Source organism: Emiliania huxleyi (genome assembly GCF_000372725.1).
Source record: "Emiliania huxleyi CCMP1516 chromosome Unknown EMIHUscaffold_165, whole genome shotgun sequence".
Taxonomy (NCBI): domain Eukaryota; phylum Haptophyta; order Isochrysidales; family Noelaerhabdaceae; genus Emiliania; species Emiliania huxleyi.
This window is the reverse complement of record NW_005200931.1, coordinates 24,910-39,800: the sequence shown is the minus strand read 5'-3', so window position 1 is coordinate 39,800 and position 14,891 is coordinate 24,910. Positions and strand designations below refer to the sequence as shown.

The 14,891-nt window shown below is 63.4% G+C and overlaps 2 protein-coding genes across 2 annotated transcripts; both read left to right on the top strand.

The window, feature by feature from the left end:
* Positions 1-1,206: 1,206 nt before the first annotated feature.
* Positions 1,207-1,533, top strand: EMIHUDRAFT_230563 (hypothetical protein; the record flags this gene model as incomplete). The annotated part of the gene is made up of 1 exon (XM_005784982.1): positions 1,207-1,533. The coding sequence occupies one exon, from the start codon at positions 1,207-1,209 to the stop codon at positions 1,531-1,533; it is 327 nt and encodes a 108-aa protein (XP_005785039.1).
* Positions 1,534-11,612: 10,079 nt separating this feature from the next.
* Positions 11,613-12,329, top strand: EMIHUDRAFT_364358 (hypothetical protein; the record flags this gene model as incomplete). Its single annotated transcript, XM_005784981.1, has 1 exon — positions 11,613-12,329. A coding segment is annotated over one exon (318 nt), but the record flags the coding sequence as incomplete, so codon positions are not given.
* Between the last annotated feature and the right edge of the window lie 2,562 nt (positions 12,330-14,891).

Sequence of the window (14,891 nt, the reverse complement as noted above, 5' to 3'; positions counted from 1 at the left end):
ACGTTAACCCCTAAACGGCGTTCCTTGCCGTACGGCAAGGAAAGCTCCGTTATTTTATTCCTTTGCAGGTGCGACCGATCCAGCAGTCGTCTGCGACATGGCAGTGGCCCCGGGTCATGTGCAGCTGGTCCCGAGCGGCTCAGGTCCCAGATCGAATCTCGGACCCACAGATTCTAGATTCCTTTAGATTCCCTGGATTCCCGCAACAACGATCTCTTAGCGGCGGCAAACAGAGGCGCAACTCTGCCAGCAGCGAGGAGGCTCCTGCTGCTCAGCTACCGAGGCCTGGTGGCGTCGGCTGCTGCGTGGAGAAGACAGCAGCACTGTCCGACCTCAAAACATGCACAACAAGCGGGATTTGTGACTCTGTCTTCCATTCTTCAGTCGCTCTGCCGGACGCGCTCGCTTTGTCGCGAGGGTCACCTGTGCAAGCCGTGTGGACGCCCAGAATAGCCTCCCCTGGCTTAGCTAGAGTGAGAGATATTGTGCACATGGTCAGCCTCTACAATATATACGCTGACACTTTACCTCCCAGAGCTCGTCTCGGTCCGCCACGGCCATCCTCAAGCCTCCGGAGGGCCCCTGGCCGCGGCGCGGTGCGGCGGCGTCACAAATCCGACGTCAGTTCACCGGGACGCGATCGGGCGATCTGAAGTCCAACTAGGCGTATGGATTGCCCGCCCAGGGCTATCACCTGGACCCCTCAATGGACGCCTGCGGTGCCGCCCCCACGAGGTGTTGTTCACACCTGTCCCCATTCGTGCAGCAGGAACGCGCTGTGTGTGGCTGGCAGCAAACTCAAATGACGACGGGTTGCAGCCTCGTAGCTCAACGGCAACATTGTGCATATGAGGAAGGCTGATAGAAGTAGCACCAGCCACACAACCAACAGCTTCTGGAGATTATGCGGAGCGCAAGCAGCCGGTGATCAAAGGCGTGTGTTGCTGTCGGTGGCAGATTGCCAGAGGGACGCCGGCGCTTCGGTGCGTGGCTTCGTCACAATTTTCCACCGCTCAACTTGGATGCAGTGTGTCTAGTAGCGTGCTACACCTATGACGGCGGACCTCACTGGGGCGCCGACGTGCGACGACCGTCTGGGATCGAAAGACGAAACCGCGTCCCAGGAGCTCGTGCAGAGCGCGCTCCGGTGTCCGGAGCTCTGTGGCGGAAAATTTAAAGGGAACGCAGAGTAACGGATTTTGGCCCATGCGCGTGCTCTTCCTCTTGCTCGCCGCGCGCTCGGGAGCCGGAGTGGCGGGGTCGGAGCTGCTGCAACGGTGCGAGTGGCCGCGAGGGGTGGTGCTGGGGCTCTCCAGAGAACGAGGCCACGGCGCGGCGCTCGCGGCGGCGGACGGGGCAGCTCCAATTGTTGGCGAGGCTCAACAGCAGCTTCAAGCAGTGCAGTGCAACGCCAGCTACCTCTCCAGAGCTGCGCGGCGGCTGGCGGGCCTGTGGGAAGATGCCGGGCCGCGTGCTCGGAGCGCGCAGTCGGCCCGCGCCTGCCAGCGGCCGAGTCAGTCTGGCTGGCGATAAGCGCCAAGGCCTTCCCTTCATTCTGGGCGACGCCCAACTGTGCGCAATGCGATTGCTGCGCCGGTGGGGGCCCTCAATGGGGAGCCCCCCCCGCGGGGGGGGAGGCTTCAGGGGCGGGGTTTTTATTAAACGCCGGGGGGCGGGGGCACCGGGGGCGTTCCCCCCTTTGGCCGCTTCCCCTACGGACCCCCCTTGGCCCCCCGGGCCCCCGCCACTTCCACCGCCTCTTTGGCGGTTCCCCCTCCTACCTCGGTGGTTCCCCCCCCCCCCCCCGCCGTTTCCCTAATCCTCTCTCTCGCCGCCCCTACTACCGCCGCCTCCCTTTCCGCTCCCCTCCCCCCCCCCCCCCACGCCCCACGGCCGCGGAAGCTGCTCGCCGCGGAAGCTGCTCGACAGGCGTCTGCAACTTCCAAGCTGCGTATTCTTCTTGTATTATCGTCGAGTAGTGCAGGCGTCTCGCAGCTGCGTATTCTTGTATTCTCGTCGAGTAGTGTAGGTACTGCGTGGGGGCGGTACGTATTCCCGTATCACGTATCACTAGCTCCGAGTAGAGGGGGCGTCCTTGCAGTTAAGGGGAAACCTGGTACGCGGGTCCAACCCTCGGAGAGTATTCTTTAGCTCCGAGTAGAGGGGGTGCGGTCTGCTGCTAGGGGGGCCCAAGGAAGCGCGAGGGAAAAATTCCGCCGCTGAGGGAAACCCGGAGCGCTGCCGTACGCCCTCGGAGACCCGTGTTATGGCCCTGCGACCGCGCACCCCCCCACGGTCGAGGAAGAGGGTGCGTTCTGCAGTTAAGGGGTAACCCGGTACACGGAACCATCCCTCGGAGACGTGTTATGGCCCTGCGACCGCGCACCCCCGGGGCTAGGGCTCTCTTGCCCGAGGGCTAGAGCGCGCCGGCGGGCGCGGGTAACCCGATCCCGATCATCCGGCCAACTGGGTGCGCTCCTCAGCTCCCCGGTCCTGGATGTGAGGCTGATGACCGCACTCCAAGTGCTCCAAGTGGTGGCTTCCCACCGCCTCTGTATGTGCCCAATAAAGTGCTAACACGACCCTCGGGCAGCAGGGGGTATGTGGCGAGCGCACGGAGGCACAGTTAGGCCGCCGTTATATCGCCCTTCCGGGCACCCCGTTTCGGTAGCCGTTTAGGGGTTAAGAGCTGAACAGTGTTGCGGCTAGTGTTAACAGTAACAACAGAACAACAGTGGGGCTCCCCAACAACAGTAGCTAACGTTAGGCCGACTGAACAACAATAAGGAAGGCCCGGCAGTGACCCACGATGATCTCTAGTGTCCAGTGCGGGTAAGACCCGAAAATACCCGGAAAATCCCTAGGTATTTTCGGGTTTTACCCGGGTTTTTTGCCATTTTCTGCTTGCTGGCCGCTGAACAACAGAACAACAGTAACAAACAGTAACAGCATGGGCTGGGATGAACACTTGAACAACGTTGAGGATTTCAGCCAACAATAGCGCAACTGTTAGGCCCCAAATTAACGTTTGACAACCCTAGGGTCTGCGGTCTTCCCCGCGCGCCCGCGGCGGCCGACCGGACGCCCCCTGCGGTCGGTCGGTCTGCGCTGGGCTCTCAAACCGCGAACTCTCGGCACACCCCACACACAGGGGTTTTGTAAATCCTTTATTTGGTCGCGGTCCTTCATCTTTTGACACACAGTCAACGCGCCCTTGTCCGGGTGATGATTCAGCGAATTCTGATGCATGTGCTGTGCGTCAGTGCGACATCGCTCGCCCACGCGCTAGTCGGCACTCGGGTGCTCCATCGCGCCGTGTCGCGCCACGCCGCGCGCCGCCTTGTCCCAATCCCGCGCCATGCGGAAGCGCACCAGTTGCTCGGGCGTGGCCGGCTTGCCCGCGTTGGGAGCGTCGGCGTCGGCGACGCGCCGCCAGAGCTCCTTGCCTACGTCATGCGCGCACCCAAGGTCGTGCAGTGTACTCGGAGCATGGCGTGAGCACACGGGCTGCGAGCACAGCCCGACACAGTGGAAAGGCAGCTACGCACAGCTGCATACGTGTTGTCTCGAGTGCCAGGTCGGAGCTTCGGGGGCTAGCTCTGTACAAGTGCGCTGCTGACCGTGGTAGACAGGCGCGCCGAAGACCTTGGCGGCCTGCAGCTCGGTGTAGGGGCGCGCGTTGAAGGAGGGCGGAAGTGGAAGGAAGCGCACGTCCGTCCGTGCGAGGGCCAGCGTCGCCGCGCCCTGCTCGCCTGCGCGCCGCGGCAGGACCGGCGTGAGCAGGCGCGGAGTACGGCGGCAGACTTGCGCCTATGCGGCGGCTACAGCGCGATCGTGCGGCCAAATCTCGGCCAGATCTCGGCCATCTCTCCGCTAGATATCCGCCAGATCCGGGCCAGATCTCGGCCAGATCTCGGCCAGATCTCGGCCAGATCTCGGCCAGATCTCGGCCATCTCTCCGCCAGATCTCGACCAGATCTCGGCCAGATCTCGGCCAGATCTTGACCAGATCTCGGCTAGATCTCGGAGCGCAGCTCGCCCGAAGAACGCAGGCGCCAGTAGGCGCCCCCCTTCTCGAGGTACACCTTGCGCCGAGAGACCGCCGAGATCACCCGAGAGTAGCCCCCCCCCCCCCTCTCGAGGTCTCACGCGGGAGACAGCCGCAGTCGAGTCGTCTTATGTGCGCTTGCTGCGGGAAAGGGGGGATGCATCTGCGTGTGTGCGTCTGCCGTGCATGAACCACCTTGCGCGTCTCCTCCCAGAAGGCGGCCACCCGCTCGTTGCGGCGGTACGCCATCACGCCCGTCTGCATCTCCCACCTGATACAAAAGCGCAGCTTATGCTTGGAGCTCCTCATGCCCGCAATCACCCTGGGGCACCTCTTGTTTAGGAGCAAGGGGCGCGGCAGAGAGAGGTCAGGGCCGCGGGCTGGAGCATTGCTGCGGCAGCGCTCACCCACGCAAGTGCCCCGACGGGTCGTACGGCTTCCCCGAAGAGTAGAGGACGCGGCAGCACTCGAAGGCGGCGGCGAGGTCGTAGTCGTCCAGCAGGGTGAAGAGCTGCGAGACGGCGGGAGAGCGGACGAGTGTGTCTCCGTCGAGGAAGACCTACCCCCACTCTCCCAGGTGTGGCACTGTGATCAGGACGGTGATCGCTTGCAGCGCTCGGGCTGGCCGTCTTCGCAAACGGCGACTGGTCGTACGCGCGCAGCTTCTTGACGCGCGGGTCGTCGTCGATCGCCTCGCCGCCGCTCACCGAGAGTGCGGCGACGTAGTCCACGCCTGGTCAGGAGCAATCTCGGCCCGATCTCGGCTCGACCTCGGACCGATCTCGCCCACAATCTCGGCCAGATCGCGACTAGCCGGCTGCCCAGCCGCGAGCGGAGCCAAACGGCGGGAATGCCGCCGTCGCTCAGCACAGCTATCGGCCTGCGCGGCGGCGGCAGCGCGCGGATCGACGCCACCGACGTGGCCATCTCGAGGACGTGGTTGCAGCCGTAGTCGCGAACGGCACACCCGCCGTGCAGCACGTACAGGAACCCCTCCGGCGGAACCTGTGGGAAGGGGCCGGGCACGGGCAGGGTCCGAGAACTGTCCGCTCCTCGGCTGCCGTGCAAGACGCCCTCTGGCCTGTGGCGGCGGCCTTGCCTCCGCCTCCGCCTGCCGCAGCAGAGAATGAAGACTCGTGACTACACAGACGATGGCCGTCAACGTGGCCTCGCCTCCGCCACCACCTGTTCACGGCGAGTCCGAGTCACAACTCATCGCAGACCACGCCCCCGACCTCGCCTCCGGCTGGCGCCTGCTCGACTGCCCGCAGCCGCGGCCCGCAGACCCAAGCGTTGGTGGAGGCGCCTCGGCTCGCGCCTCCACCTCGCAGCTCGAACGGGTGGGACGCCTGAGGGAAGGTCGGGACAGGGGAGCTGCTCCGCGCGCACGAGAAAGTGGGGCAAGGGCCCTGTGCGTGTGCGTGTGCGTGTGCGTGTGCGTGTGCGTGTGCGTGTGCGCGTGCGTGCGTGCGTGCGTGCGTGCGTGCGTGCGTGCGTGCGTGCGTGCGTGCGTGCGTGCGTGCGTGCGTGCGTGCGTGCGTGCGTGCGTGCGCGTGCGTGCGTGCGTGTGTGTGTGTGTGTGTGGGTGCGTGTGTGTGTGTGTGTGTGTGCGTGCATGTGTGTGTGCGCGCGCGTGCGTGTGTGCGTGCGTGCGTGTGTTGTGTGTGTGTGTGTGTGCGTGTGAGTGAGTGAGTGACTCGCCTGCCGCCCACCGCACGCCAGACCGTTGTCCCGCACGACGCCGACACACAGAGGCTCAGCGATGCATCCCTAGCGAACAGACCGGACGTGGCGTGGACGTGTGTGCTGAGGTGAGAGTGGCGTGTGTCGCGACACGGCGGGGCGGCTGGCGTGTGCCGAGGAGAGAGCGGGAGAAGGCGTCTCTCGGAGGCTCGCACCGCCCACGCAGCATTGAGCTGCTTGTACCGATATGCACAGCGGCCGTCGTGGCGGTGAAAGTCAGCGTTGGCCGGGCTCGGCAGCAACCTCAGCAGGTCCGTGCTCGGACGCTTCTCACGAACGCACTCGTCTCGCTGGCTGGACGCAACTCCTGCTGCCCGTCTCTGCAAGAGCCGCCGGCGAATAGTGTGCCGTGTGCGATTCGCCGCGTCGGCGGGATACTGCGACGCGGCAGTGCCGGCAATGATGAGGAAAACGCAGGACGCAACTGCCACCGCGACGATGTTTGTGCATCGGCAGGACATGTGCCGGCCTGTGCTGGCTCCACAAGTGCTCCAAGTGGGTGAGCTTGAGGCTTGAGCACTTGAGGAGGGCGCTTGGGGCTAAGCAAGTGCGGTGTGAACATAGGAGGTATTTTCTTCTCAATAACAAGGCTGTGAAATACACATTGCGCGCCGCTCTGCGAGCGCTTCTGCGCCTGCACTGCATGTCTCTGTTGCTGCTGGTGGTGGTGGTGGTGCTGCTGCTGATGCAGATGCTGCTGCTGGCGCGGCGCGGCTCTCTCTGCGACTGGGCTCGACGAGCGCGTCGCGAGCATCTGACGCGGCGGGCGGCGTCGGGCAGTGCGCTTCTCTCTCTGGTGGTGGTGGTGCTGCTGCTGCTGCTGCTGGTGGTGCAGATGCTGCTGCTGGTGCGGCGCGGCTCTCCGACGCGACTCGATGGGCGCGTCGTGACAATCTGACGCGGCGGGCGGCGTCGCGGGCGGCAGCGGTGGAGGCTCGCGGGTGGAGGTGGAGGCTGGAGGCTGTGGTGGACCTTTGAGTTTATTTCATGATGGACTACGAGGACTAGTGATGCTGCTCCTGATGCCTCCCCCCCCCCGCCCCCCTTTCTCTCTCTCTCTCTTTCTCTCTCTCTCTCTCTGGGCTCTCTCTCTCTCTCTCTCTCTCTCTCTCTCTCTCTGTCTCTCTCTCTCTCTCGGGTCTCTCTCTCTCTCTCTCCCTCTCCCTGTATCTCTCTCTCTCTCTCTCTCTCTCTCTCTCTCTCTCTCCCCTCCCTCCCTCCCTCTCTCTCTCTCTCTCTCTCTCTCTCTCTCTCTCTCCCCCCCCCCCCCCGGGCCAGCTGCTCGCACGCTCGGTGACATCTCTTCACCTTCACACTGATCGAGTCATAGGTGACGCGAGGGCGCTCAATTAATTGATTAATTCACTCATTAATTCCTTAATTGCGTACCGTATTCCGGGTAATCTTAATTATTAATCATCGGGCGAAATTTGCGCCAGCGGGAGGAAAGCGGCGAGTCGCAATTCCAGGGGTCGTCGGGGCGGGCCACCCGGCAGAGGCATGGATCGGATGGATGCCAAAATCTGGGGCGTCTATACGAGTGATGGAGGTTGTCGGTACGTCATCAGTCAGAGCTGACAAAATCAGGGGAAAGCGGTCGCAATTCCACGCCTCATTTTCAGTGTATGTGGCTCTTAGTCTTACGCACACTGGGCAAATCGGCCGATTTCCCTCCCGCTAAATCATCACGGCCCCGTAACACCCTCCGCGCGCGGTCAAAGGCTTCCCAGGGCCGGTCCATGACATGAACCGATAGACACAAGCAAAAAAAACCGCACCTCTAAGCTTATCGGGCACCCCGAGGCCCATACGGCGTCCCGGCGGGCCCCGGCGGAGGTCCGGCGCGGCGCTCCAAATCCGCACTTCGCGAGCTTCTACGGGAGTTCACGCGGCCTCTCCGCCTCGTGAGGCACACCCCACACCCACCACGAGCCCTGGGGCCGTGGGCGGACCTTTGGCCGCGGCGTCCGGAGCTTTAGTCGTCGAACATCGGCCGCCAACTAGGCCGTCGAGCGAACGTGTCCGGAGAGGCTCTCGGATGGGTCCGGCAGCGGTCCCATGGACCCAGAAGCTCGCCCCGGCGGAGCACTCACGCTCGACCCCCGCCCCTGGTCACCCAGACGTGCCCTTGGACAGCCGTAGGGGCTCGCATGACGACGTTGGCGCCCGCGACGACGCCCTCCCCGACGACGTCGCATCTGGCAGACTACTCGGGCGCGGCGGCGCGGAGGATCACATGGTTTGGGACTCTGAGCGATGGCAGAGGCCTTTTACTGCAAACGAGGACGCCCCGCGAGGCCCCGTTGGCCGGGAGTGGTGAGTGGGACCATAAACAAGCACTATATCCCCTACCGCGACCAGCCCACACACAGCCCAAACCGCTGCCAAACCGGCCCTGGTCACGCAGGCGGGGAGGCTGCCGGGGCGCCCAAACAGTCCCTCACGAACGCCACACGGGCCACCACGGCCCGTCCGGCGGCCCGAGTGCCGCCCCGCACCCGCCCGACGCCCTCGGCCAGCCAGCGCCCACTCTGAGAGGCTTCACCGCCGCCAGCGCGCCGAGCGCGCCGCCCTCTCCTCGCGCCACACGGCCGAGAGGCGGCCCATAATTTGAGTCGAGACGCGCCGCCGGCCGGCCGGCTGCTCGCCCGCCACCCGCAGAGTGCCGCCGCCGCCCCCAGCCCGCACTGGAGAGGCTCTCCCGGCCGCTAGCCGCTGTCGCGTCGCCCGGCGGCTGCGCTGGCAGCGTGGCGGTGAGGGCGGTGGGGGAGATGGCGGCGGCGGGCTGGGCGGTGGCGGTGAGGGAGGTGGCGGCGACGGGGGCGGGGGTGACGGTGGCGGCGGGCTCGGTGGCGGCGGCGAGGGCGGCGGCGGCGAGGGCGGCGGCGGTGAGGGCGGAGGGGGAGAGGGCGGGGGAGGGCTCGGCGGTGGTGGCGGGAGCAGCGGAGGCGACGGCGTCGGAGGGGGTGGGGGGGGAGGAAACGGCGGCGGCTGTGGCGGAGACAGCGGCAGCGGCGGTGGCGAGGGCCTAGCCTGAGGGGGAGGGGGTGGGGGAGGGGATGAGGAACGGTGAGGGCGGCTGGGGCGGCCGGGAAGGCAACACAGGCGAGGCGCGGCGCACCTCAAACTCGAGCGAGTAGCGGGAATATCACCCGCTGCTCCGGCGGGAGATTGCTCCCCCGCCGCCCCCTGGGTCACCCCGAGTGACCTCGCAGCCCACGCCGTGAGGCGCTGCTGTCAGAGGGGTTTATCACCGCCGTATCCACCCCACACTGGCCGCCGAGGGGCCCGGCGGGCTGAGGCGCGCGAGGCGGCTTTTGCTCCCGCGGGGCGGCTCTACCCGTCTCAGCACGGCGTCCCGAGGTGTAGCCGTGTGCCTGGCGGCAGGGCCATCACTCACGCGCCTACTCGCGGCACGAGGGAAGGTGTGACGCGACCGCGAGAGGCGAGATGGGTGATGGCGAGACAGTCGTTTGGCCCGTTTGAGGCTGAAAGGATGACCGCGGACGATGAGGGCGACGATTCATCGCGGCTACTGAGCAGGCAAGGTCCGGACCTACAGGATGGAGGGGCGAGTAGTGAGACTCGGGACCATATCTTCGCGTCGAGAGACGAAAATCCGGATTCTTGGCCGCCGGCCGCCGCCGGCCGCCGAGCGGACACTAGGGAACTGCGCGACGACGACGACATTTCTGAGGTGGAGCGTTCACCACCGCCCTTCCCATGGTGTTTGCCGGTCGGGGGGGCGTCGGCAGCACCGCCGTTCCGCGCGGATGTTGCAAACGGTGGCTCGGGGCACCTATCTCGGCAGCCCCGGGGCGGGAGCCGAGGAGGGGCAGCCGTTGCGGTGGCGCCATCGCAGCTCGGCGGCGCGTGGGGAGCCGAGCGGCTCCCAGCGATCCCGCGAGAGAAGGGCCCGCATCCGTCCCGGATGCCGCGCCCACGCTGCCCGACGCAAGCGCCAGATGGGAGAGGAGGTTGGCAGCCTTTCTGCGCTTCGAGGTGCAAGAGAGAACTTGTCGCCCGGCCTTTGTATTTAGCGGGAGGAAGCCAGGTGGGGTTTAGCCCAATGTGGAACATACCCGAGGGTGAACTGATTTTGGCGGGCCAAGAAGCTGTCCATAAATAAATAAACAATAAATAAATATTGGTCCCGTACCATGCGGAATCGACCCTATCAAGTGCTCAAGTGCTCAATATTTATTTATTTTCGTCTGTATTATTATTAACAACGAAGGCGCTCTCAAATAAATGAAGAGAGCAGGCAGCTCCAGGAGAGATGGGCGACGCACGAACACAGGCAGTGCGCAACCCCCCCCCCCCCGCGCGCTCGCAGGGCGTGCCCAATAAATAAATAAATAAAACGGGGACGGATGGGAGGACGGCACGATTATAAGGAGGGTGTGACGCGCATGGAAGTAGAAAAAATATGGGCGTGCCAGTACAGCGAGAAAGGCTAATTGCGTTTTTTTTAGAGGGCCTTCGTTTTTTTTGAGCTAGACTTCGATATTAATAACAAGCGAAGGCACACACAACAGGACGCCAAACACACGACTGCACGCACCGCACCGCACCCGTTTTTTTTGTTGCGATACAACAATGGCGGAGCCTGACGGCCTCACGCCAACGGAGTACGCGGTGGGCATCTTCCTCGTCTGCCTCGGCTGCGCCTTTGCCTCGACCGGCCTCCTCCTTATGAAGGAGTCCACAGTGCACGAGGGCGAACGACCCTTCTTCCTGCGCTGGCGCTGGCTGATCGGCTTCTGCTTCCTGGGAATCCTGACGACGGTGGTGGACGTGTACGTCCTCGGCATCCTTCCTCTCTCGCTCGTCGCCCCCTTTGCCGGCCTCACGATCGTCTTCACGCTACTCATTGCGTCGAGCGGTGCGCGGGCCCGCCGTCCCAGCGTTCCCCCGCCGGGCTGCTCGCCTCCTCCCACCGGCCCACACCCACGCGCGAGCGCGCGCTCCCTCCGAAGGGTTGATGGACGCCACCGAGAAGCTCTCTACGAGCGACGTCGTCGGAGCCGGCCTCATCATCGCCGGTGTCACCCTCGTCTCCCTCTATGGCCCTGGGGGCGCCCACGGCAGCGACGCGAGCAGCGGCGGCGACGCCGACAGCAGCAGCGACGACGCGGGCGGCGGCGGCGGCGGCGACGACGACGACGAGGCGGCGGTCGACGATCCCGCGCTCGCCGCCTTCCAGCGGCCGCTCTTCGCTGGCTTTGCAGGCGGCTCCCTCTCGACGGTGCTCGTCTGGTGCGCCGTGCTGCTGATCCGCCCGACCGCCGCTGCGACTTCGGCGGGCACGGCGTTGTCGGCGTACAGCGCCGCGGTGTGCGGCGCGCTGTCGCAGCTGTTTGTCAAGGTGGTAGCGGTCTGCCTGCACAAGGCCGACGGCGACTTCACCTCGCCGGCGTCGCCCTTCCGCTCGCTCGCGCCGTATTTCGCGCTTGGCGGCGTGGCCTTCACCGCCCCGCTGCAGCTGTTCCTGCTCGACACGGCCCTGACCGGCGCCTCGGTCGCGTACGCGGTGCCGTGTTACCAGGCCTTGCTGATTGGCCTGACGACGGTGGCGGGAGGCATCTTCTTCGACGAGTTTGGGAACATGCAGCGATCGCAGATGGCGGGGTTTGGAGTGGGGGTGGCACTGGCGACGTGCGGCCTCGCCCTCCTCTCGGCGCGGCCTGGCGACGAGGAGGAGGAGGAGGAGGTGGCGATGGGGGAGGCGCCGATGCGCCTGTCCCAAAAGGCGGAGGAGGCGCCGCCATCGCCGGTCACGCTTGACCGCTCCCTCTCGACCCTCACCCCCCTCTCGACTGAGGCCCGCGCTTCCACCGAGTGGACCCGCGAGGAGCGCTTGTTCGCGCGCCGCTTCTCGCTCGCTCTGCGCGGCTTGCCCCGCGACGTGCTCGGGCTGGGCATGCTCAACGAGAAGCTGTCCTGGACATGTCCACGACACTTCCCTGACATGTCCCATAGGTGCTCGGGCTGGGCATGCTCAACGAGAAGCTGCGGCGCGGCAAGCGGTTTCGGGCGCGCGCGCTCTCCTTCGACAACCACCACATCTACCTACGCTTCCGCGACCGCGAGGAGGAGGCGGCGGCCGCGCGCGCGCCCAAGCCGCCGACGTGGCGGAGATCCAACACCATGAGCGAGCTGCCGGCGGACCGGCGGACGGCCCGCCAGGCCGCCGAGCGGCACTACCCGACGCGCCGCTCGCCGCTGAGCCGCCTCTCGCCTCTCGGCCGCCGCTCGCCCGACAAGCGGCGCACCGACGACACGGCGTCGCTCATCTGATGGGCCGAAGCCCCTTCGGGGCACAGCGAGCAGTGGCGTGAGCCCCAGACGCGGGAGCAGCTGCTACTCAGAGACGGTTAACCGTTCGAGATCCTGAGTAGTCGAGATCCGAGCCCCGGCTCGTTCGGGCGTGTCTCCCCCCGGGGCCCAGTGTACCGCCTCGGGCCTGGCGTGTGTTGCGTCCATATTGCGCGCCGCGTGTGTGATGTCTTTTTACTTTTCCCGCGCTGTCAATCTTCCGCGGGGGCGACACAATGCGCGCATGTGTGGGCACATATGCCAATGGCTAGTTCCATTTCACTGTGGCACAGCTCGCGTTACAAAACCTTGATTTTGACCATTGCGCGAAAAAGGTACATCTCGGTGCCTTCCAGAGGCAGCTGCGACCCCGCCGAGTGGACGGTAACGCACAGCAGGTGGCGCGGTGCGTTACCGTCCACTCGGCTGGGTCGCAGCTGCCTCTGCGCGTCCTGGGGATGTACCTTTGTCGCGCGCCGGAGACGACTCGACGCCGCTGAGATCGGAGATCAAGCTCTGACAGGTCGCACGTCGCTCCTTTGACGCCGACGTGACTCACCCGTGCAGATCACATCAGGACACGGTCTCGACACGCTCGGTACGACGCCTGCGACCCGTCTCGGGTCAGGTGGCACGACGCTCATCGCGCCTACCAGCGCTGCCGTGCAGGTTGCCACGACGAGGTCGAGCACGCTTCTATACGCTCGCCCAGCCTTCCTTTCCATCCCATTAGGCAGCCTGGGAACGGTGGCGGTCAGAGGCAAAGCCTGCGAGGGGTGTTGGAACCACATGTCACGGCTACTGCCGGCTCGACCCCACGATAGCCTCCGGAGGCTGACTTTGAGGCACAATCATCGGACGACGTCGGCGAGTTGAGTCGCGCTCGCGGTAGCCAGATGACCTCTCATACTAGTATCATCGGCCATGGCCGCAGGAAGCGCGGGGGAGGGCGCTGGGAGCAACACGGAGCTCCGTTGGACGTTTTCAAGATTAGCGTGTCAGAGTGAAATGGAACTAGCCAATCGTCGTCCCTACCAATTGCCATGAGGGCATCGTGGATAGTATTGTGCACACAGTGCACCCACCGCACGAGCCACGAGAGCTCACACAGTTCGGGTACGTGGTGTGTGGAGGAGATGCGAAGCGGTCCCGCCCCCCCTTTGCCCCGCCATTCGTGTGTGCAAATTTACCTTACCTAGACCTATACCAGTTCACACACAACCAACAAACAGAGAACTCGCGCGCCTGTATCTCTCTGAAATAAATAAATAAACAAAGAGTTGGACAAATACCAAATTCCAAATCGCAAACATAGAAACCCAAACACAGGCGGCGACGTGAATAAATAAAAACGGACACCTCTCTACTGTGGCTAGTTCCATTTCACTGTGGCACAGCTCGCGTTACCAAGGATAAATTTCAGATTACCCGGTTTTTGAGATTCGCCTCGCAGATTACCCGGCCAACGATATTTTCCTGCTTAGCGCGATTTCCGTCAAACCAGTTTACCCAGTCTCCCACAATTCATGTTTCAGCTTACCCGGTCGCTAAAATTTCTCATGTCAGATTACCCGGTCGGCCAAATTTATCGTCCAGATCACCCGGCAACGATATTTTCCTGCTCAGCAAAAAATTCATGGATAAATTTCAGATTACCCGGGTTTTGAGATTCCCCTCGCAGATCACCCGGCGTTTTTCAGATCACCCGGCGTCTGCGACCTTTTGCCTCGCAGATCACCCAACACGGCGAAATGTCGTTTCCAGATTACCCAACACGGCGAAATGTCGTTTCCAGGTTACCCGGGCCGCGAAATTTCTTTTTCCAGATCACCCAGTTTTGAGATTCGCCTCGCAGATCACCCGGCGTTTTCCAGATCACCCGGCGTGAGCGGTTTCAGATCACCCGGTGCGGCGAAATGTCGTTTCCAGCTCACCCAACACGGCGAAATGTCGTTTCCAGCTCACCCAACACGGCGAAATGTCGTTTCGAGCTTACCCAACACGGCGAAATGTCGTTTCCAGGTTACCCGGATCGCGAAATTTCTTTTTCCAGATCACCCCGTAGTGGGATGAGCCGGGTAATCTGAAAGTTGTGCGGATTCACGACTGCGTCATTCAAGCAAACGAGGCCGGGGATTCCGAGTGGGAGCTCTCCTTAGGACCAAGTGCCGCAGGTGCTCGCTCTCTGGACGAGGTGCACGCTCGCGTCCGGGTAAGCTGAAACGAGAAATTTGCGCGCCCGGGTAATCTCAAAGAGAAAAGTTAGCCGCCGGGTAATCTGGACGAGAAATTTGGCCGACCGGGTAATCTGACATGAGAAAAGTTAGCGGCCGGGTAAGCTGAAACGTGAATTGTGGGAGACTGGGTAAACTGGTTTCTCAGTTTTTTGATGAAGTTGCTGCTGAGCAGGAAAATATCGTTGCCGGGTAATCTGGACGAGAAATTTGGCCGACCGGGTAATCTGGCATGACAAATTTTAGCGACCGGGTAAGCTGAAACACGAATTGTGGGAGACTGGGTAAACTGGTTTGACGGAAATCGCGCTAAGCAGGAAAATATCGTTCGTCGGGTAATCTGCGAGGCGAATCTCAAAAACCGGGTAATCTGAAATTTATCCAAAATTCATCCAAAAATTGACAAATCAGTGTACCCAGTCTCCCACAATTCGCGTTTCAGCTTACCCGGTCGCTAACATTTCTCATGTCAGATTACCCGGTCGGCCAAATTTCTCGTCCAGATTACCCGGCGGCTAACTTTTCTCTTTCAGATGCCTCGGCTTCTA